Raw genomic sequence first — 18,575 nt, 5'->3', positions numbered from 1 at the left:
GAAAGCAGATGCTTCAAAATACAATTTGTTCTTGATAGAAATGATTGTCAAGAATTCAGTTTCCATTCTATAGTTTGTGGTGGCAGAGAAGCATAATAAAACATGATAAAAGCTAATATTTTGTTCTCCAAAATAAAAAAAAAAAAAGTCTAATGCAGGTAGTCACATTTCCAGGTCAGTTTTCTCACCAGAACCATTCTTTGTTTTTCAACAACTCTGTTCAGTCTCTTTCTTCCTCCAGGGTCAAGAATCCCTGTAATTGCCTCCAAATCTTATTCTCTAAATCTCAGATACCAGACTCAGGCCCAAGCAGATGTCAGCCTGGGGCCAAGGCTGGATTTGTGCATCTGAGAAGGTGAGGCATAGTTCTAAGAAAAACAAGCCTGTGGGTGCATGGGCTTTCCAAGTTAGGAAGGAGAAGGAAAAAAAAATAAAAGCAAAGTTTGAGGTCTTAAGAGAGGAGGGAAGAGAAACTAGCAGAGAGAAACTAGAAGAGTGGGGTGTTCTGAAGTCAGAACTGCAGGGAGGGGGGTGGGTGTGAAGGTTAGATAATATTAGGAGGTCAGGGAAATGAAGTTGCTGCAAGAGGCTGTTGGATTTGGTTGTTTGCTGGGAGCACCATGGATGGTAACAAGGAAGGGACCATTGGTGGGGGGTAACTAAAGATCTCTTTAGTGTGTCATTCACTTTCTGGGGAAGGGCATGGAGATAGATGCACATGTGTTATTAGAAAAATGTGAAATGTCTAGTGATTAGAAGCTGAAATGACAAGTCAGCAGCCTTGCTCTTCCAAAGGGTGGGCAACTAAGCCATACTTTAAAGCAGGAATACTTTAAAGCAGGAATACTGAAAATACTTTAAAGCAGGAATAAGCCAAGCATATCCCAGGACCTCACTCAGACTCTGGAGATCACTTGGGAACTTTGTAGCAGTGGACCAAACAAGAAACAACTGTGGTGCCCATGAGGATGGAACCTGCTGCAATCAGTGCACATGGATGCACTGGGGACACAGTTTGGTGACTCACGAGGTGGGCACCGATGAGGGAAAGAGAGGGGTCAAGTGCTGAAGAAGTTTCTGATTCCAGACTTCCTCATACTTGTTGTGAGAAATCCTACTGATGGTTACCTTTGCATCTATGTTTGCAAATCAGATGTTGTTTGTCTGACAGGTACACTCCTTTGACTACAACAATAGTCAGATAATAGACCACAAGGCCTGTTTTTCAGATTGTGTCCCCTGTTACAAGAATCCTGCTCTAGAATGAAGTCTGGACGAGTCAGAGATTTTTCTGACTGACAGGCTAGTGGTGGTATTGCCACATGTGATCACCCATCACTCTGATAACCTGGCTGCTGCCCTGAGTGTCCGGAGATTGTGCATGGGATAACTGGAATAAACACAATATCTTATGGTATCAAAGGAATGCATGTGACATAATGACATTTGAACAATGACAGTTTTAAGCACCCTTACCCTGATGTTTTCCCCCTTAGAAATATATTCTGATCTTTTTTTTTTCCCTTCAGGTTTATCATGGGGCTCAGTGCCTTCACTATGAATCCACTGCTCCTGGAAGCTATTTTTTCCCTTTTGTTGTCCTTGTTTATCATTGTTGTAGTCATTATTGTTGTTGTTATTGCTGTCATTGTTGTTGGATAGGACAGAGAGTAATCAAGAGAGGAGGGGAAGACAGAGAGGGTGGGTTGAAAGATAGACACCTGCAGACCTGCTTCACCACTTGTGAAGCAATTGCCCTGCAGGTGGGGAGCTGGGGGCTTGAACCGGGGATCTTTACTTTGGTCCTTCAGCTTCACACCATGCACACTTAACCAGCTGTGCTACCGCTTGGCTCCCATATTCTGATCTTTATCTGTGTGATGTATAACTACCTGTTATTTGTACCTTAATATTTACTCCTGCTGTATATTTTACTTCAAAACCATCTTTCATCTTCCTCCTTCCTCTTTTGATGCAATGTATAATTTTTACAAATAAATACTCCTAGAAGTTTAGGATAAAGGGATCACACTTGACATTGTCCCAGCTCAGAATACACTATGTGTCCCACCTGATCAATTCTATGATGACTGAAGGTATTCTCTCTCCACCCTGGGGCATGTCTAATCTCAAGGCCCTGGAAACTGGCTAAGGTTCTCTACACCTGTTTATTCTCTAATCAAAGGTTGCTCTAAAGTTGAAGTGCTAGCAAGAAATGGTGGATGGTCATGTCATCTACTGAGATGCCAAAGTTTGATGGGAGAACAGGTTGGGGTAGGCGTTCGTGTTCTCTCCTGCCTCTGGGAGATAACTCCTCTGGCAGAGTGCACACTTTATCACGTGTGAGGACTCAGGTTTGAGTCCCCAGTCACCAAGTTAATCACCAAATTTGAAGCATCTGCCCCCATTTGTAACTATTTTCAGTACTTGATCATATGCTACTTCTGGCATAAAGCATGTACTAGCCTCACTCAAAAATTTATTACCTACAATAGCATATTGAATCCTCTCTCCTAGTGTCAAAGTCAGATTGGAACCACTAAAAACCCAGACTTTCTGCTTAGTAATAAAAATAAAGTGAAATTAGTAATAAAAATAAAGTGAAATGCCAAATAGCTATCACTGATATATGAAAGCTTCCCTTTTAAAATTATTTTAAATGCTGAATATTTTCTTTATATATACATATATTTGTTATAAATATAATTTCATAACTATATGATTTTTCATGGCATTTTAAAGTGATGTCTTATGAAATGTTCACTGCTCTAAAACAAAGGGTGTAAGTGACTGGTGATTATTAATTACACTGAAATAGCAGAGCTAATTTTAAAGATCAGTACTATTTGAAGCTGTTTTCTGACATAACTGCTTGTAAATCACTGCTGTGTGACATTCTTGGAGTGTCTGTGAGTGTGATTTTCAAAATGTTTTTACTTACTGAATAGAGACAGAAATTTAGAAGGGTAGAGGAGAGAGGAGATAGAGAGGGAGAGAGAGAGACAGAGAGACAAACACCTTTAACCCAATTCACCACTCATGAAGCTTTCCGCCTGCAGGTGGAGAACAGGGACTTGAATCCACGTCTTTGTGTCCTGTAATGTGTGCACTTAACCAGTGTACCACCACCTGGCCCCTGAATGTGATTTTTAAGAGATAAAAACGAAGCACCTTAGAATGTTAAAAAAAAAAAAAAAAAGGAGTCAAGGAGAAGCTTCATGAGGGATGGGGCAGTGTTATAGTACTTGTTCTCAGTCTATCATTATCTTCATCAGTCTGAAAAAATAAAAACCACCAGAGTCTGCTTGGAGTAGTGGCATTACCCAGGAGATTAAACCCTAGTAGAAAGCCTAACAGCAAAAAAAAAAAAAAAAAAAAAAGTTATTTCCTAAGCCCTGGGAGATAGCTCTCCTGGAAGAACACACATTGAATCAAGTGTGAAGACTTAGGTTCTAGTTCATGGCACCACACGGGAACACCATGCAAATCGTCATGGGAAATTCCATCAGCAGTGGAGTGGTGCGGTGTTGACTCTCCTACACTCTGCCTTTCTCTATCCCTACATGCTTAACTAATGCAAAATTAAAAACACTTCTAAATGAAATTAAAAATGGGTAAGGGTGGGAGGGGGAGGGAGAGCCTGCTAGGAACAGGGGAATAACAAAGGTATAAAGTCCCGGTGGTAAAAGCAAAGTTCTCTCCTGACATGTTTACTCTGAGATGCTCATCGGGCAGCCAGGTGGAGATGCTCTGTGGAAAGATGATAACTGACGGCAGTATTCCTGAGAGAGAGGAGGACAGGAGACTGTGAGTGCAGAGTCACAGGCACATGAACAATCTTCCTGGGGAAATGTAGAGCAGAAAATGTGGAGCAGAGAGTATTCAGCAGAGGAAGAGAACACTCAGGAGAGACTAAAGTCAGGGCCAGTGAGGCCAGAGGACATCTCCGTTAGCCTGTGCTCTGCTGCGGAGTCCAACAGGAGGAAGCACTATAAGGAGGAGGGTGTGGGGGGCTGCTGTGGAGAGATGATGGAAGGGAGATTGACTGAGCAGAAGAATGTTCTAGAAATAGCTCGAGAGCAGTCTGGGGAGCTGCTCAGTGGCAGAGCACAGACTTCCGTGTATGGTTTTCAACTTCAATCGTCAGCACTGCATATGCTAGAGTGATGCCCCCTCCCTCTCTCCCTTCCTTCCTTCCTTCCTTCCTTCCTTCCTTCCTTCCTTCCTTCCTTCCTCTTTCTCATAAATGAATGAATGAGTGAGTGAAGAAGTAAATAAAGTGAATTGGGGCCCAGTGTCATGTGGTGAAGGAAGTGGACAAGTTGGTGGAGGGTGCGGGGTGCTGGCATCTGACATGGGATGATAAGAAGCATAAGTCTCTGTGTGGCAACAGTCTTTTACATTATCATGTCTTCCAAAAAAGTGAATTAGAAATATACAGATCTTGGGGGGGGGGAATAGCTCTAGAGATTAAGGTGGTCTTTGACAACTTTTGCAAAGGCTTTAGCAAAAAGAACTGAAAGGGACAAAGCTTTCTAGGGACTCTTGAGGAAAGAGTCTCATTCTTCATGAAGGGTGACTCTGCAGAGATCCTTCTTATTCTAAACTTCTCTTGTCTGCGTCTGGGAGTGATTCTCTACCTCCATCTTTGTTGTCCCAGGTTCACAGGGAATGGAAAACCCGCTCTGGAGTTTCTGTGCTTCAATTCCTGAACTTTGCATGCTTTATATTCTGAGCCTTTTAAATATACCGTAAGTCACTTTTTTTTTTCTTCAATAACAGATGTCAGTCAACCCTAGGGATGAAATTCTACCCTGGCCCCCTGCAGGTAATTTTATCATGTTCTGTCTCATTGGCATTACATTTTAGACAATACAGAATCATCTGTTCATGAGTTTGGAGACCAGTTGATCATCACAGAAGCAACATCACTGTGTGTGGGGGAGATGGACTATACTATGGGGCTGCTAGACAAACTTAGCTCAGAGACCAGCCATGGCATTCCAGTCTTCTCTCCCTTAGAAGCAAGTCCATTTCTGTTGAAGAAGTGTTTGATCCCAGACTTCATGATACTCGTTATGAGAAACCCAATTATAGTTTTAAGCACCCTGACCTATACTCTGATGTTTCCCTTCTTAGAAATGTATTCTGATCTTTATCTGTGTGATGTATAACCACCTGTTATTTGTGCCTGGACATTCACTCCTGATATATATATTTTTTACAATGCCTGATTTTATGAATAACTACTCAGGGGAAGATCAGGGTGGGGGTCATACACTGGAAACAGTCCTAGCTCAGAATGTCCTGTATGTATCCCTCCAGACTTTTGGAGATGAAACCGCATGAAAACTGAAGTGTTTTTCTCTTGACCCTGAGATGCACTGGTTCTCAGGGTCCTGGAAACTGCCCAAGGTTCTCCACCCATGTATTTGCCATACATTTCAGAAAACTCAACCTTGTAAGTTAACTCAACCAGTAGAGCTCAATCCATACTGTGCAAAGAATTTCCCTCTTTCTTTCTTCTTTGTTTGTTTCTTTCTTTCTCCTTTTTGTTGGCATTGTTAGGGCCTAATGCATGCATAGTCTTATCACAATGGGCCAACTCTTTCAGATAGAGAAAGTGACACAGGGATAGGGAGAGACATTATGGCACTGAAACTTCCCCCAGTGCCAGAGTCCTCCGATGTGGTGTGACAGAGGGTAGAGTCTGAGCTCTGCATTATCTGGGGCTCTAGTGAGGGAATCCTGGGATTCCCACATAGATGTGATGGGCCTAGACCTCCCTCTAATAGATCCCTCTCTCCACCATCACTGGTCACTTCCATCAGGAACATCATCATAAGCTTTCTTGTGGGCCTCTCCAAAACCTTGCCCTCACTGTAGAGCAGCAGTGGTAGGGACTGCCCCTCTCTAAAGGGAGACTGAGTCAGCATACTCTGCCAATCAAGGAAGACTTGTGTTGAAATGAGTGCAGGCTAGAATGTTCTCAGCCGTGACCATGGACTGTGAGCTCAGACTGACAGGGACTCAGAGGTCACACAGGCTCCTGTGCTAAATATGAATAGACAAGGGCCCTGGGTCACACCCATGGGGTAACCAGTTAATGGCATTTATGCACTTTCCTCGTGCTTGGGAGCTACTTTCTGCCCTAGTCCAGCTTTCTAGCACTATTCTCAACGCTGACACAATCTTCCCAGATAATACTTTTAGTCCACCTGCATGTTAACGATCAGGCTCAGGAAAAAATTACTAAAGTTACTAGGAACAGACAAACCTAAAATAGACTACCTAGCTTCTTCCCACACAAAGACTCCAAATTTCATTGGCTCTATTCTTACCTTTGGGTTTCTGCTTATTAAACCATTTGTCTTATTTTATGTCTTACTGCCTTTCAGCCATCACGTTTCAGAAGCTATGATAATTCCATCCTGATTTCCTTGGCCAGAAGGTGTCATCAGTGTGTCCAGAACCTCACCTCTCCAGATCCCTACCCCACCAGGGGAAGATAGACACAGGCTGGGGATATGGATCCGCCTGCCAACACCACGTCCAGTGGAGAAACAGTTAAAGAAGCCAGAACTTCCACCTTCTGCACCCTTCAAAACAATTTTTATCCAGACTCCCAGAAGGATAAAGAATAGGGAAGATTCCCAATGCAGGGGATGGGACATGGAACTCTGGTGGTGGGAACTGTATGGAATTGTACCCCTGTTATCTTACAATCTTGTTAATCATTATTAAATAACTAATACATTTTCTTAAAAAAAGAAATAGAATTTAAAATGTAGGAAGTTTGCTCAGTGGTATTGCACATGCACGAGGTCCTCACTTCATTCTCTGGCATTAAATTAAAACAACACCCAACAGCTAACCCAGCTGTTTGATGAACCCAAGTTGTCACCGAGGAGAGAAAGCTTCCTGGTAGACAAGTTGGCAGAGTGAGAGGAGATGGTTGACCTCTGCCCTCACTATCCCCAGCTCTCAAGGCTGAGCTGCTCCTAATTCATCTCCCACCAGGCCTCCCTCCCAGGAGATGGGTGTGGAAACACCAATAACAAATCAGCTGGCTGACGTTGCATGCAAAAGGGAATGGATTCCTTGCCTCTCCAGAGAGATCATGCAAGAGGCCAGAGTCAAGGGCATGGAGTCTAGACATTTGCCACCAGTCTGTAGGTCCCAACCCTCTCTCCCTCTCTCTCTCCAGTAGCCTGTAGGAGTGTGGCTGTTGTTTGAAGCGGCCTTCAGGTCTCCTGAACCTGACCTCCTCTGTAAACTCCATCCAATAATGTTTACACGCTCTGCTATGTGCCTTGATCTTTAGGCTAAGCCCTGCTGCCACCCACCTGCCTGAACTGTCTACTTGCCTTTCTCCTTCTTCCATTGCCAGAGAGCTGGCAGTGCAAAGAGAGATCTCCTCTGCTACAATTTAGCGTAGCCTATCTTATCCTATCCTATCTTATCCTATCTTATTCTATCTTATCCTATCCTATCTTATCCTATCCTATCCTATCTTATTCTATCTTATCCTATCTTATCCTATCCTATCCTATCTTATTCTATCTTATCCTATTCTATCTTATCCTATCCAATCTTATCCTATCATATCCTATCTTATTCTATCTTATCCTATCTTATCCTATTCTATCTTATCCTATCCAATCTTATCCTATCCTATCTTATTCTATCTTATCCTATCCTATCTTATCCTATCCTATCCTATCCTATCTAATCCTATTCTATCTTATCCTATCCTATCCTATCTTATTCTATCCTATCCTATCTTATCCTATCCTATCTTATCCTATCCTATCTTATCCTATCCAATCTTATCCTATCCCATCTTATTCTATCTTATCCTATCCTATCTTATCCTATCTTATTCTATCTTATCCTATCCTATCTTATCCTATCTAATCCTATCCTATCCTATCTTATCCTATCCTATCTTATCCTATCCTATCTTATCCTATCCAATCTTATCCTATCTTATCCTATCCTATCTTATCCTATCCTATCTTATCTTATCCTATCTTATTCTATCCTATCTTATTCTATCTTATCCTATCTTATCCTATCTTATCCTATCCTATCTTATTCTATCCTATCTTATCCTATCCTATCTTATCCTATCTTATTCTATCTTATCTTATCCTATCCTATCTTATCCTATCCTATCTTATCCTATCCTATCTTATCCTATCCTATCTTATCCTATCCTATCTTATCCTATCTTATTCTATCCTATCTTATATCTTATCCTATCTTATCCTATCTTATCCTATCTTATTCTATCTTATCCTATCTTATCCTATCTTATCCTATCCTATCTTATCCTATCTTATCTTATCCTATCCTATCCTATCCTCTGCTATTTCTTTTCCTCCCTCCCTCCCTCCCTCCCTCCCTTCCTTCCCTTCTTCCTTCCTTCTATCATCCCTCATCTCCTTCCCTGTCTCTCATTTTCATTCCTCTTTTCCTTTATCTCATCCCTTTTCTCCCTCCCCTTCTTTCCATTTTCTTCTTCATTACTTCCTCTGTTTCCTCCTTTCCATTTCTTTTCTCTCTCCTTATTCTCTTACTTATTCTCTTTCCATTTCTCTGACCTGCCTCCCTCCCTTCATCCCATTCTTCATAGTTACAAGGTCTCTAAGAACTCATCAAATGGCTCTATCTATCTATCTATCAATTTTTCTGTTTATTTATTTTTACTGGTTCCAGGGTTATTGCTGAGGAATATATTAGGAATCCACTGGTCATTTTTAAATTTTTGGTAGATATATAGAGAAACTGAGGAGGAAGGAGGAGAAAGAGAGGAAGAGAGAGAGAGAGAGAGAAAGAGAGAGAGGGAGAAAGAGAGAGAGAGAAAGAGAGAGAGAGAAAGAGAGAGAGAGGGAGAAAGAGAGAGAGAGAAAGAGAGAGAGAGAAAGAGAGAGAGAGAAAGAGAGAGAGAGAAAGAGAGAGAGGGAGAAAGAGAGAGAGGGAGAAAGAGAGAGAGAGAAAGAGAGAGAGAGAAAGAGAGAGAGAGAGAAAGAGAGAGAGAAAGAGAGAGAGAGAGAAAGAGAGAGAGAGAAAGAGAGAGAGAGAAAGAGAGAGAGAGAGAGAGAGGGAGAAAGAGAGAGTCCTGAAGCCCTGCTTAACTACTTGTGAAGCTCCTCCCCCCCACACACAGGTGAGGACATGGGACTTGAACCTGGATCCTTGTGCATGGCATATGTGCACCCAACCAGGAGGACTATGACCCAGCCCTGCCAAAGCACTTTGTACAGTTCAAATGCCACACACCAAGGGTTGCTAAGTCTGGAGACTAAGGTGTCCTCACCACCTCTAATTCTGCAGGGAGGACCCTGGACTCTGGATGGGGGGAAGCAGACCCAGCCTGGGGTTTCCCTAATTCTCTTCCTCGTCCCCTTTTGCAAGAGAAGTGAACCCTGACTTGGGAAAAGCCTCTAAGCCCACCACCATGTTGTGCATTAGTCCCAGCAGAGGGGGCTCTTCCCACCCGTTCGCCATCTGGGCCCCACTCACCCACGAACAGCTGGCTGTAGAGCTCAAGGCGTGTGTGCCCTTCTGTGGGGGCCTCGCGAACCTGCTGTGGGAGCCGGTCCACCTGCAGGCTGGCCTGCTTCACGTTCCTCTCCGCGGTCACCCGGTGCCACTGGTCATCATTGAGGGGGGAGGGTGACCGCACCACGATCTCCACTGGACCGTTCCCGACGTCAAAGGAGAAGGCAACTTCCATGGCAGCTGGGGGAGAGAGACAGATAGATAGAGAGAGAGAGAAAGAGAGAGAGAGAGAGAGAAAGGAGGAGGAAGGAGGAGAGAGGAAGAGAGGGGAAGGAGGGAAGGAGAGAGAGGGAGAGAGGGAGATAGGAAGAGATATAGAGAGGGAGGGTAGAGAGGAAAGACAGAGGCAACAGAGAGGGAGGGGAGAGAGGAGGAGAAAGAGAGGAGAGAGAAGGGGAGAAGGAGAGAGAGGGGGAGAAGGAGAGAGAGGGGGAGAAGGAGAGAGAGGGGGAGAAGGAGAGAGAGGGGGAGAAGGAGAGAGAGGGGGAGAAGGAGAGAGAGGGGGAGAAGGAGAGAGAGGGGGAGAAGGAGAGAGAGGGGGAGAAGGAGAGAGAGGGGGAGAAGGAGAGAGAGGGGAAGAAGGAGAGAGAGGGGAAGAAGGAGAGAGAGGAGGATGAGAAAAAAGAGAGGGAGAGTGAGAGGAGAGGAAGAGAGAGAAGAGAGGATAGAGGTGAGAAAGAGTGGGAGAGAGAAAGAGGAGAGAAAGAGGTGAGAGGGAGAGAGAGAAGAGACAGAGGAGAGAGATAGGGAGAGGGAGAGGGAGAGAGGAGAAAGGGAGAGTGAGAGAGGAGTGAGGGAGGGAGAGAGAGAGAGGAGAGAGAGAGAAAGAGGAGAGAGAGAGGGAGAGATGAATGCACTGTTCTGGTCAGCTGGCAGACCTTAAGCAGCAGAGACCAACCTGCCCCTCCCCTGCTCCAGAGGCCCCTGGAGGCAAGAGCACCAGCCCTGTGTTGACCTCCCTCTTTCTCTGATTGCTCTCAGGGCTTGCTGCCTGCACTATGAGTCAGTCCATTGCTCCCAGCAGCCATCTTTCTTTTAGGGGGGCGTGGAGGGGTGGAGGCAAGAGACTAGATATTGAGAGAGAAGGGGACATAGAGAGGGAGAAAGGAGAGAGACACCTGCAGACTTACTTCCCTGCTCATGAAGCTCCCCATCCCCCACCACCCCTGCAGATGGGGACAGGGGGTTTGACACCTGTGCCTTGTAACATGTGTGCTCTACCAGGTGCGCCACCGCCCAGCCCCACACCATTCATTCTTTTCTTTATTTTTCTACAGATCTGCACCCCCATCCTCCGTCTCCCACATTCCATTACATTTCAACCACAGGCAGATGGACAAGGTGATCACTGGCTATGGTGTGGGAGGGTCTCTCACTCCACTAATTGCCTTTCATGGTCTCCATGGCTACCTGGTGCTGTATAATCCTGCGTTTCATTTTATTTTAATTAGTTGTTGTTTTTAATTATTTTTTTAAAGTATTTATTTATTTATTCCCTTTTGTTGCCCTTGTTTGTTTTATTGTTATAGTTATTATTGTTGTTGTTACTGATATTGTTGTTGGACAGAGAGAAATGGAGAGAGGAAGGCAAGACACCTGCAGACCTGCTTCACTGCTTGTGAAGTTACTACCTTGCTGGTGGGGAGCCAGTCCTTGTGCTTTGTACCGCCTGCACTTACCCTCTGCGCTACCGTCCAGCTCCCTAGGTTTTATTTTTATTAGTGATTAACATTGATTTACAAAATTGAAAGATAATAAGGGTATGTAATTCTATACAGTTCCCACCACCAGAACTTCTGTGTCCCATCCCCCTCCATTGGAAACTGCAGTGGTTGTCCCAAGGTTACAGGCATGGGCTGGTTCTGTAACTATGACCACATATATCAATATATCAATGTGTATAGAGATACCCTCCTTATTTTTTAAATGGTCCTGCCTTCACTTCCTTTGTAAGTCACCCCCTACACCTATTACTACTTCCAGAGTTCTTCTATTTTTCCTCTTGTCTCCAATAAGTGAACCAGTTCCTGACTTTCTCTAGTGTTACCAAATTTGCTTCCTTTTCATTGAAGGTATAAAAACAAGATTCCTAGTGCCTAAGGCTTGGGTTCTGGTGGAACTGGGGTTCACAGCCCTCTAGCCATCTTCCCCTATCATTTATCCCTCTGGGATTATGGACCGAAATTCTTTATGGGGGTGCAGAAGGTGGGAGTTCCGGCTTCTGTCATTGCTTCTCAGCTGACATGGGTGCTGGCAGGTGGCCTCATACCCACAGCCTGCTTCTGTCTTTCACTAGTGGGGTGGGGCTCTGGATAATCATGTTATTATTATTTTAAATTTTAAATATTTATTTATTCCCTTTTGTCACCCTTGTTTTATCATAGTTATTATTGTTGTTATTGATGTCATTGTTGCTGGAGAGGATAAGAGAAATGGAGAGAGGAGGGGAAGACAGAGGGGGGAGAGAAAGACAGACACTGCAGACCTGCTTCACCGCCTGTGAAGAGACTCCCTGTAGGTGGGGAGCCGGGGGCTCGAACCAGGATCCTTCCGCCGGTCCTTGTGCTTTGCACCACCTGCACTTAACCCACTGTGCTACCACCCGACTCCCAATCATATTATATATTTTTAAATGATTCTTTTATTTATTTCATATGAGATGGAGTTTCACAAGAGAGAATGAATGAGAAAAAGGGGGGGGGGAGAGACTCCACTCCAGTACAAGCATCACCAAATATAAACTGAGCTGTTCAGATATGCAAGTCCTGCCCTCTATGGGCTGAGCCATCTCCCTGTCCATTAAGCATTCTCCCCCATGTCTGTTTTATTTTATTTTTTTGAAATTTAAAAGTTGTCTTCTTTGCATTCTCTTGGATGGAGCTTGAGGCATCATGTTGAGATAAGCCAAGAAGAGGATAGATACCCAATGATCTCACTTATTAGCGGGACTTAATAAATATGGCTGGGGAGAGAAGACACAGAGTGAAATACGACTGGACACATGAATGCACCAAAGCAAAGGTCTTTTGGGAAGGGAGGGAGGAGAAAACTTTGGGGGCTGGTGCACAATGAAATTGGATGCAGATGTTAGTGACTAACTCAATAAAATTAAAAAAAAAAAAAGACAGTTGAGCAGGGAGGGACCACACACACACACTGGCTCGCTGGGGCTGCTTTTGGACAGGAAAGCTGTGGCCCTCAGTGGATTTCCTTGCTTTACCCAGATGAGACTGCAGTCTCTCCGTTGCTCCATAAACCACCCACCTGCCTAATCTCTAAGCCTTTTAATTAAATATCTGTCATTTTATTCCTCAGGCTAATGAAAGCATCATTTTGAGACAACTTTGCAAGCGATCAAACTTCTAATTTAAAACCTGCAGTGGGTCAGGTTGTCACAGAACCCCTGCTGTTCCCCCTCTGGGTCAGACCTCTCTCAAGCTGTGGGAACTTTCTGCAGCTACAGGGTGGTATGGTGCAGAGATGCACTGAATCAAGCCAATGGCACCCAGAGACAGGCCCCTCTTCTGCCATTAGAAGGGGACTGGGCCGGGGAAATAGTTTACTTGGACAGTGCACTGTGTTGCCTTACCTGGGGCTCAGATTAGAGCTTATAATATCCACAACACTGAAGAAAGCTTTGGTGTCATGGTTTCTTTTATTCTCTCTCTCTCTTTCTCTCTCTCTCTCTCTCCTTACCCCTCTGACTCTAAGAAGAAGTAGGGGAAGAGGAAGAGGAGGGGGAGGAGGATGAGGAGAAGGAGAAGAAAGGGAGGGGGCTTTAGTGACCCAATAGTCTCAGGCAGAGGGAGACAGCCCATTGGTGTTGGGTGGTAGCAGCTGGCAACGTACTTTGGGGACGATGTGAAATTATGCCTGTGATAACAGCAGTCCTTTAAGACAGCATCTCCTCAGTAAAAATAAACCACTAAGAATGGAAGAAAGAAAGGAGGAAGGAAGGAATGAGGGAAGGAAAAAGAAGAAAGAAAGAAAGAAAGAAAGAAAGAAAGGAAGAAAGAAAGAAAGAAAGGGAACTTTGATTTTTAGCCTCCGCGGTACCTCCTTCTACTCTCCACTGTATTGGGACCTTGTTCTTCTAGGGGTTTGAGGCGCCTTGGGGGCCTGTGACCTTCCTGAGGCATGTGCAGTTGTTAGCTGTGCAGTGAGAATACAAGTCCACAGACATGCGTCTCATGGACTCCTCTCTCTCTCTCTCTCTCATTTATTTGTTTTTCAAAATTGCCACCAGGGTTTCACTGGACCTCTATACCAGCTCTATGAATTCACCACTCCCAGTACCCTTTTCTTTCTTGTTCCCTTCCTGCCTCTTTCCTTCCTGCCTTCTTTCCTTCCTGCCTTCTTTCCTTTCTCCTTCCCTCCCTCTCTTTCTTCCTTTCCTTTTATTTTATTTGATAGTGCAGAGAGAGATTGAGAGAAGAGGGGAGAGAGCTAGAGAGGGAGAGGAGAAAGATAGACACCTACAGACCTGCTTCACCACTCATCAAGTGACTTCTCCCTCCTCACTGGTGGGTGTGGGACTTGAACCCAGGTCCTCTTGCATGGTAATGTGTGTTTAAGTTGGGTGTATCACTGCTCACCCCTCCCTACATTCTCTCTCTCTCTATTGGTAAGTAAGAAACCTTTGAAACCAAGTACACAATGGGGAAAAGTAGCTTCAGTTTCAAGATGGGATGATGAATGGGTTCTATCTTACAGTGCTATGCTTAAGCAGATGCATTAAAAAAAACATCCATTCTTTCTATTTTTTTTTTAATTTTTTATTTAAGAAAGGATTAATGAACAAAAACATAAGGTAGGAGGGGTACAACTCCACACAATTCCCACCACCCAATCTCCATAACCCACCCCCTCCCATGATAGCTTTCCCATTAGAGTTTGCAGTGAGTACCTCCCTAACACTTCCTCTCCACTATTCCAAGCTTGGGATCCATGATTGCTCAACAATTGTTTGGCTTTGTATGTTAACTCTCTTTTCAGTCACCAGGTTCCAGATGCCACCAGGATGCTGGCCAGGCTTCCCTGGATTGAAGACCCCACCAATGTGTCCTGGAGCTCTGCTTCCCCAGAGACACACCTTACTAGGGAAAGAGAGAGGCAGACTGGGAGTATGGACCAACCAGTCAATGCCCATGTTCAGCGGGGAAGCAATTACAGAAGCCAGACCTTCCACCTTCTGCAACCCTCAGTGACCCTGGGTCCATGCTCCCAGAGGGCTAGAGAATGGGAAACCTTTCTATTTTAAATTGAGGTAATGTTGCTTTGCAAGCCCGTTGGCATTTTAAGGCAAGCCATTCACCTTGCTTTGAACGGCATTTTAAGGCAAGCCATTCACCTTGCTTTGAACTGTGTATGGCCACACCATGTCATCACCAAGATGTCAGCCTCCTTCCCCAAAGTCCTTGGAAGCCCTCCCTACCTCCCTCCTTTTGGTAAACTCAGTTCTGCTTCAGAGTTTCAGAGCTCATTTTTCACCAGACTTTGTGTCTTTGCTTTAGCAGCTCACATACAAAAGCCCAAAAGCTCACTAGCAGGAATACCACACAACCCCATGCATTCAAAAATGCTAGCTGTTGCAATTTCCAGAGAACAAGGGGTCCCGAGCTAAGTGGAAAAAGATGCTTTATTTTCTTCAAGGCATCCTCAGCCACCAGAGAAATAGAATTTAGGAGCAAATTGAGTGTCTCTCTGACGTTTGACTTGGAAGGATAAACACCGCCCTAATATCTTTTCCTCCTGCTACACTGCCTTCTTGTTCAGCTCTTTAAATTGCTCAGTTGCAGAAGGTCTGAGTGGCAGCTGGTAGTTAGGTAATGGCTGTGCTCATTCCCTGCTTGTCACACCGGGTCAGTCTCCTGTGTGTGTGCCTCTGAACCTCATTCCTTTTAACAGTAATGTTTCCTTTTCAAGAAGGAAAGGAGTCTCTGGGACCCAGTCTTAGCTCAGCCTTCTTACCCCAAACAGGACTCAAGGTCAAGGGTGTCCAAGAACAGACTCCTCCTCATGGAATCTTCAAACATTCACAATGCTGCCAGAACACCCCACTTCTTTCCTCTCCTACTTGCCAAGGAAGAAGGCTGCTGACTCCAGCAGGAAGGCAAAAGGAAGACTTTCCCACTTCCAGTCACTCACTGTCACCTTCTGTGACACAGCCCAATGATGCCTTTGAGAAAGGCATCACATCCTTTGGTTCCATCGCAACTGTGTCTTAAAAGCTTTTGGAGGGGGAGGTAAGATGGCGACGGCCTGAGAAGTCGCTAACAGCGAGTGCTCTGATAGCATCGTCGGCAAAGGTAGGATTTTCTGCCTTTAGCAGGCCAGTCAACAAGGGGGGAGCACCAAAGAAGTGATTACAGTTTAATTTGGGTTAACAATTAGAGCAAAGGGGACACGGACTAGCGGGGCTCCAGAATTCCCAGGCGGCGCCAGGCAAGGCGAGTGCGCCGGGCATTGTCCTCCGCCCGCCCGGGAAGGCGGCTCCTCCGCCGCCAGTTGCAGAGCGTGGCGGGCAGAGGACCCGGAGAGAGCACTTTAGCTCGGGGGCTGCCTCTTGGGAGTCGCTAGGGTCCACCGCGACCCTGAGGGTGGATCCAAAGACTTCTTGAGTATAGCTCTCATTGGATCAAAGGACTTGGAGCTAGTTTTCATTTTTGAGAAATCCTTTAAAAAAGTCTGGAGGGCGGGGTTTCCCGGAAGATGGCGCCCGGAGAAGCAGAAGCGGCTAGCCTTTGAGCTCCGGACACATCTCGTGTAAACAATAGGATTTTCTGCCTTTAGCAAGCCAGCCAATAAGGGGCCATAACGGTCATACCAAGGATGTTTCTATAACTTAATTTGGGTTAAGAATTAGAGTAGGGGAAAAAATTCTTTTTTCTTCCTTTTAATTTTCAAGCATACATCCTTCACGCCGCCCCCCCCCCCCCATAAGCAGTGCCTGGGACCAGCTACTAGCAGGATACCCCATACCACCAAACAGGGTTTTTGTTTTTTTTTTTCCTCTTTCCTTTTTTTTTTTTTTTTTTTTTTTAATTCACTGATACACATTTGGGAAGTTCCTCGCACTGCTCTTTAATTACAACTCTACTTCTTATCTTCTCCCTTTTCTCTCTCTTATCTCTCTCTATCTCTCTCTCTTTTTTTTTTTTAATCTTGTCATACACTTCTTTCTTCTTTGCCTTTCTGAATTTGTGAATTACTTTGGGGAAGAAATCTGACCCAGAGTGGACTCTCTATGTGTGTATCTCTGCTCTAGTTCCCTTTACACTCTTGTTACCCTTAGAATATACACTGGATAGTAGATTTGCATAACTGTCTATTCTTGCTATCCTCTCTTCCTTTTCTCTTTCTTCACTGGGATTTGGTTACTATTTTTTCACGGACTGGAGAAATTGTTTGGCTAACTGGTAACGATTAAACTCCTTCAATACTTACTTCAATTGCTACGGTTATTCCGGAGGTTGGTGAGTGCAATTGTCATAAAGGTATTTAGTACAGTGTTACTTGTGCTCAAAACACAACAACTGAGGAACAACAGAGCATTAAAAAAAAAAAAGAGAGAGAAACACATAAATTAAAAAAAAAATGGGTAGATTAAAAACAAATAAAACTGCTACCCCAATGAATGAAGACAAGAGCCCAGAAGAAACCACAAATCAGTCAGAAGTAACCATAGATAAGAAAAGTATGCAAGCAATAATAAACTTATTAATCACAGAAATGAAAACAACATTGGAGGAAAGAAATGGCAGTATTAGGGAAACAACAGTTGAGACCCCCAAGGAAAATACCGATTATCTTGAGACAATTAGAGAACTGAAAGCTGAAATAGCTGTAATGAAGAAAGAAGCTGAGGCAAGGGAAAGCAGACTAACAGAAGCAGAAAACAGAATTAGTCAGACAGAGGATGAGTTAGAGAAAACTAAGAAAGAGGTGAAAGAGCTTAAAAAGAGATTGAGAGACACTGAAAACAACAACAGAGACATATGGGATGATCTCAAAAGAAGTAACATTCGTATAATTGGCCTGCCAGAGGAAGAAAGAGAGGAAGGGGAAGCAAACATCCTAGAGGAAATAATACAAGAAAAATTCCCAGACCTGAATAACAGAAAGGATATCAAGGTGCAAGAGGCCCAGAGAGTACCAAACAGAATCAACCCAGACCTGAAAACACCAAGACACATCATAGTCACAATGAGAAGAAGTAAGGATAAAGAAAGGATCCTAAAGGCTGCAAGAGAGAAACAAAAAGTCACATACAGGGGAAAACCCATAAGACTTTCTGCAGATTTTTCAACTCAAACTCTAAAAGCCAGAAGGGAGTGGCAAGATATCTATCGAGCCCTGAATGAAAAAGGGTTTCAACCAAGGATTATATATCCTGCTAGACTTTCATTCAAGCTAGATGGAGGGATCAAAACCTTCTTAGACAAACAACAGTTAAAGGAGGCAACTATCACCAAGCCGGCCCTGAAAGAGGTACTAAAAGACCTCTTATAAACAAGAACATCACTATAATACTTGTAATATATCAGAGTAAACAAATTGTTTTTTAGAACAATGGCACTACAATACATTAAATCCATAATATCAATAAATGTCAATGGCTTAAACTCACCCATCAAAAGGCACAGGGTGGGGGGATGGATCAGAAAACATAACCCAACCATATGCTGCTTGCAAGAATCCCATCTGTCACAACAAGATAAACACAGACTTAAAGTGAAAGGATGGAAAACTATCATACAGGCTAACGGTCCACAAAAAAGGGCAGGAACAGCCATTCTCATCTCAGACACGATAGATTTTAAATTAAATAAAGTAATAAAAGATAGGCAAGGACATTACATAATGATTAGAGGATCAATCATCCAAGAAGACTTAACAATTATTAACATCTATGCACCCAACGAGGGACCATCTAAATACATTAAACACCTATTGAAAGAATTTCAAAAATACATCAATAGTAATACAATAATAGTGGGAGACTTCAA

The 18,575-nt window shown here is 43.9% G+C and overlaps 1 protein-coding gene across 1 annotated transcript in view; it reads right to left on the bottom strand.

Annotated features, from left to right (window-relative positions):
- Window positions 1-18,575, bottom strand: part of CNTNAP2 (contactin associated protein 2) — a 2,382,269-nt gene that overhangs the window by 118,933 nt on the left and 2,244,761 nt on the right. The window contains exon 17 of the mRNA XM_060195676.1: window positions 9,529-9,747. Within this exon, the coding sequence (XP_060051659.1) occupies window positions 9,529-9,747 (219 nt within the window). The remainder of the gene's footprint in view (window positions 1-9,528; window positions 9,748-18,575) is intronic.

The sequence above is a fragment of the Erinaceus europaeus genome, chromosome 8 (assembly GCF_950295315.1).
Source record: "Erinaceus europaeus chromosome 8, mEriEur2.1, whole genome shotgun sequence".
NCBI classification, from domain to species: Eukaryota; Metazoa; Chordata; class Mammalia; order Eulipotyphla; family Erinaceidae; genus Erinaceus; species Erinaceus europaeus.
Note: the sequence above shows the minus strand (reverse complement) of the source record. Positions and strands in the feature narration are given on the sequence as shown.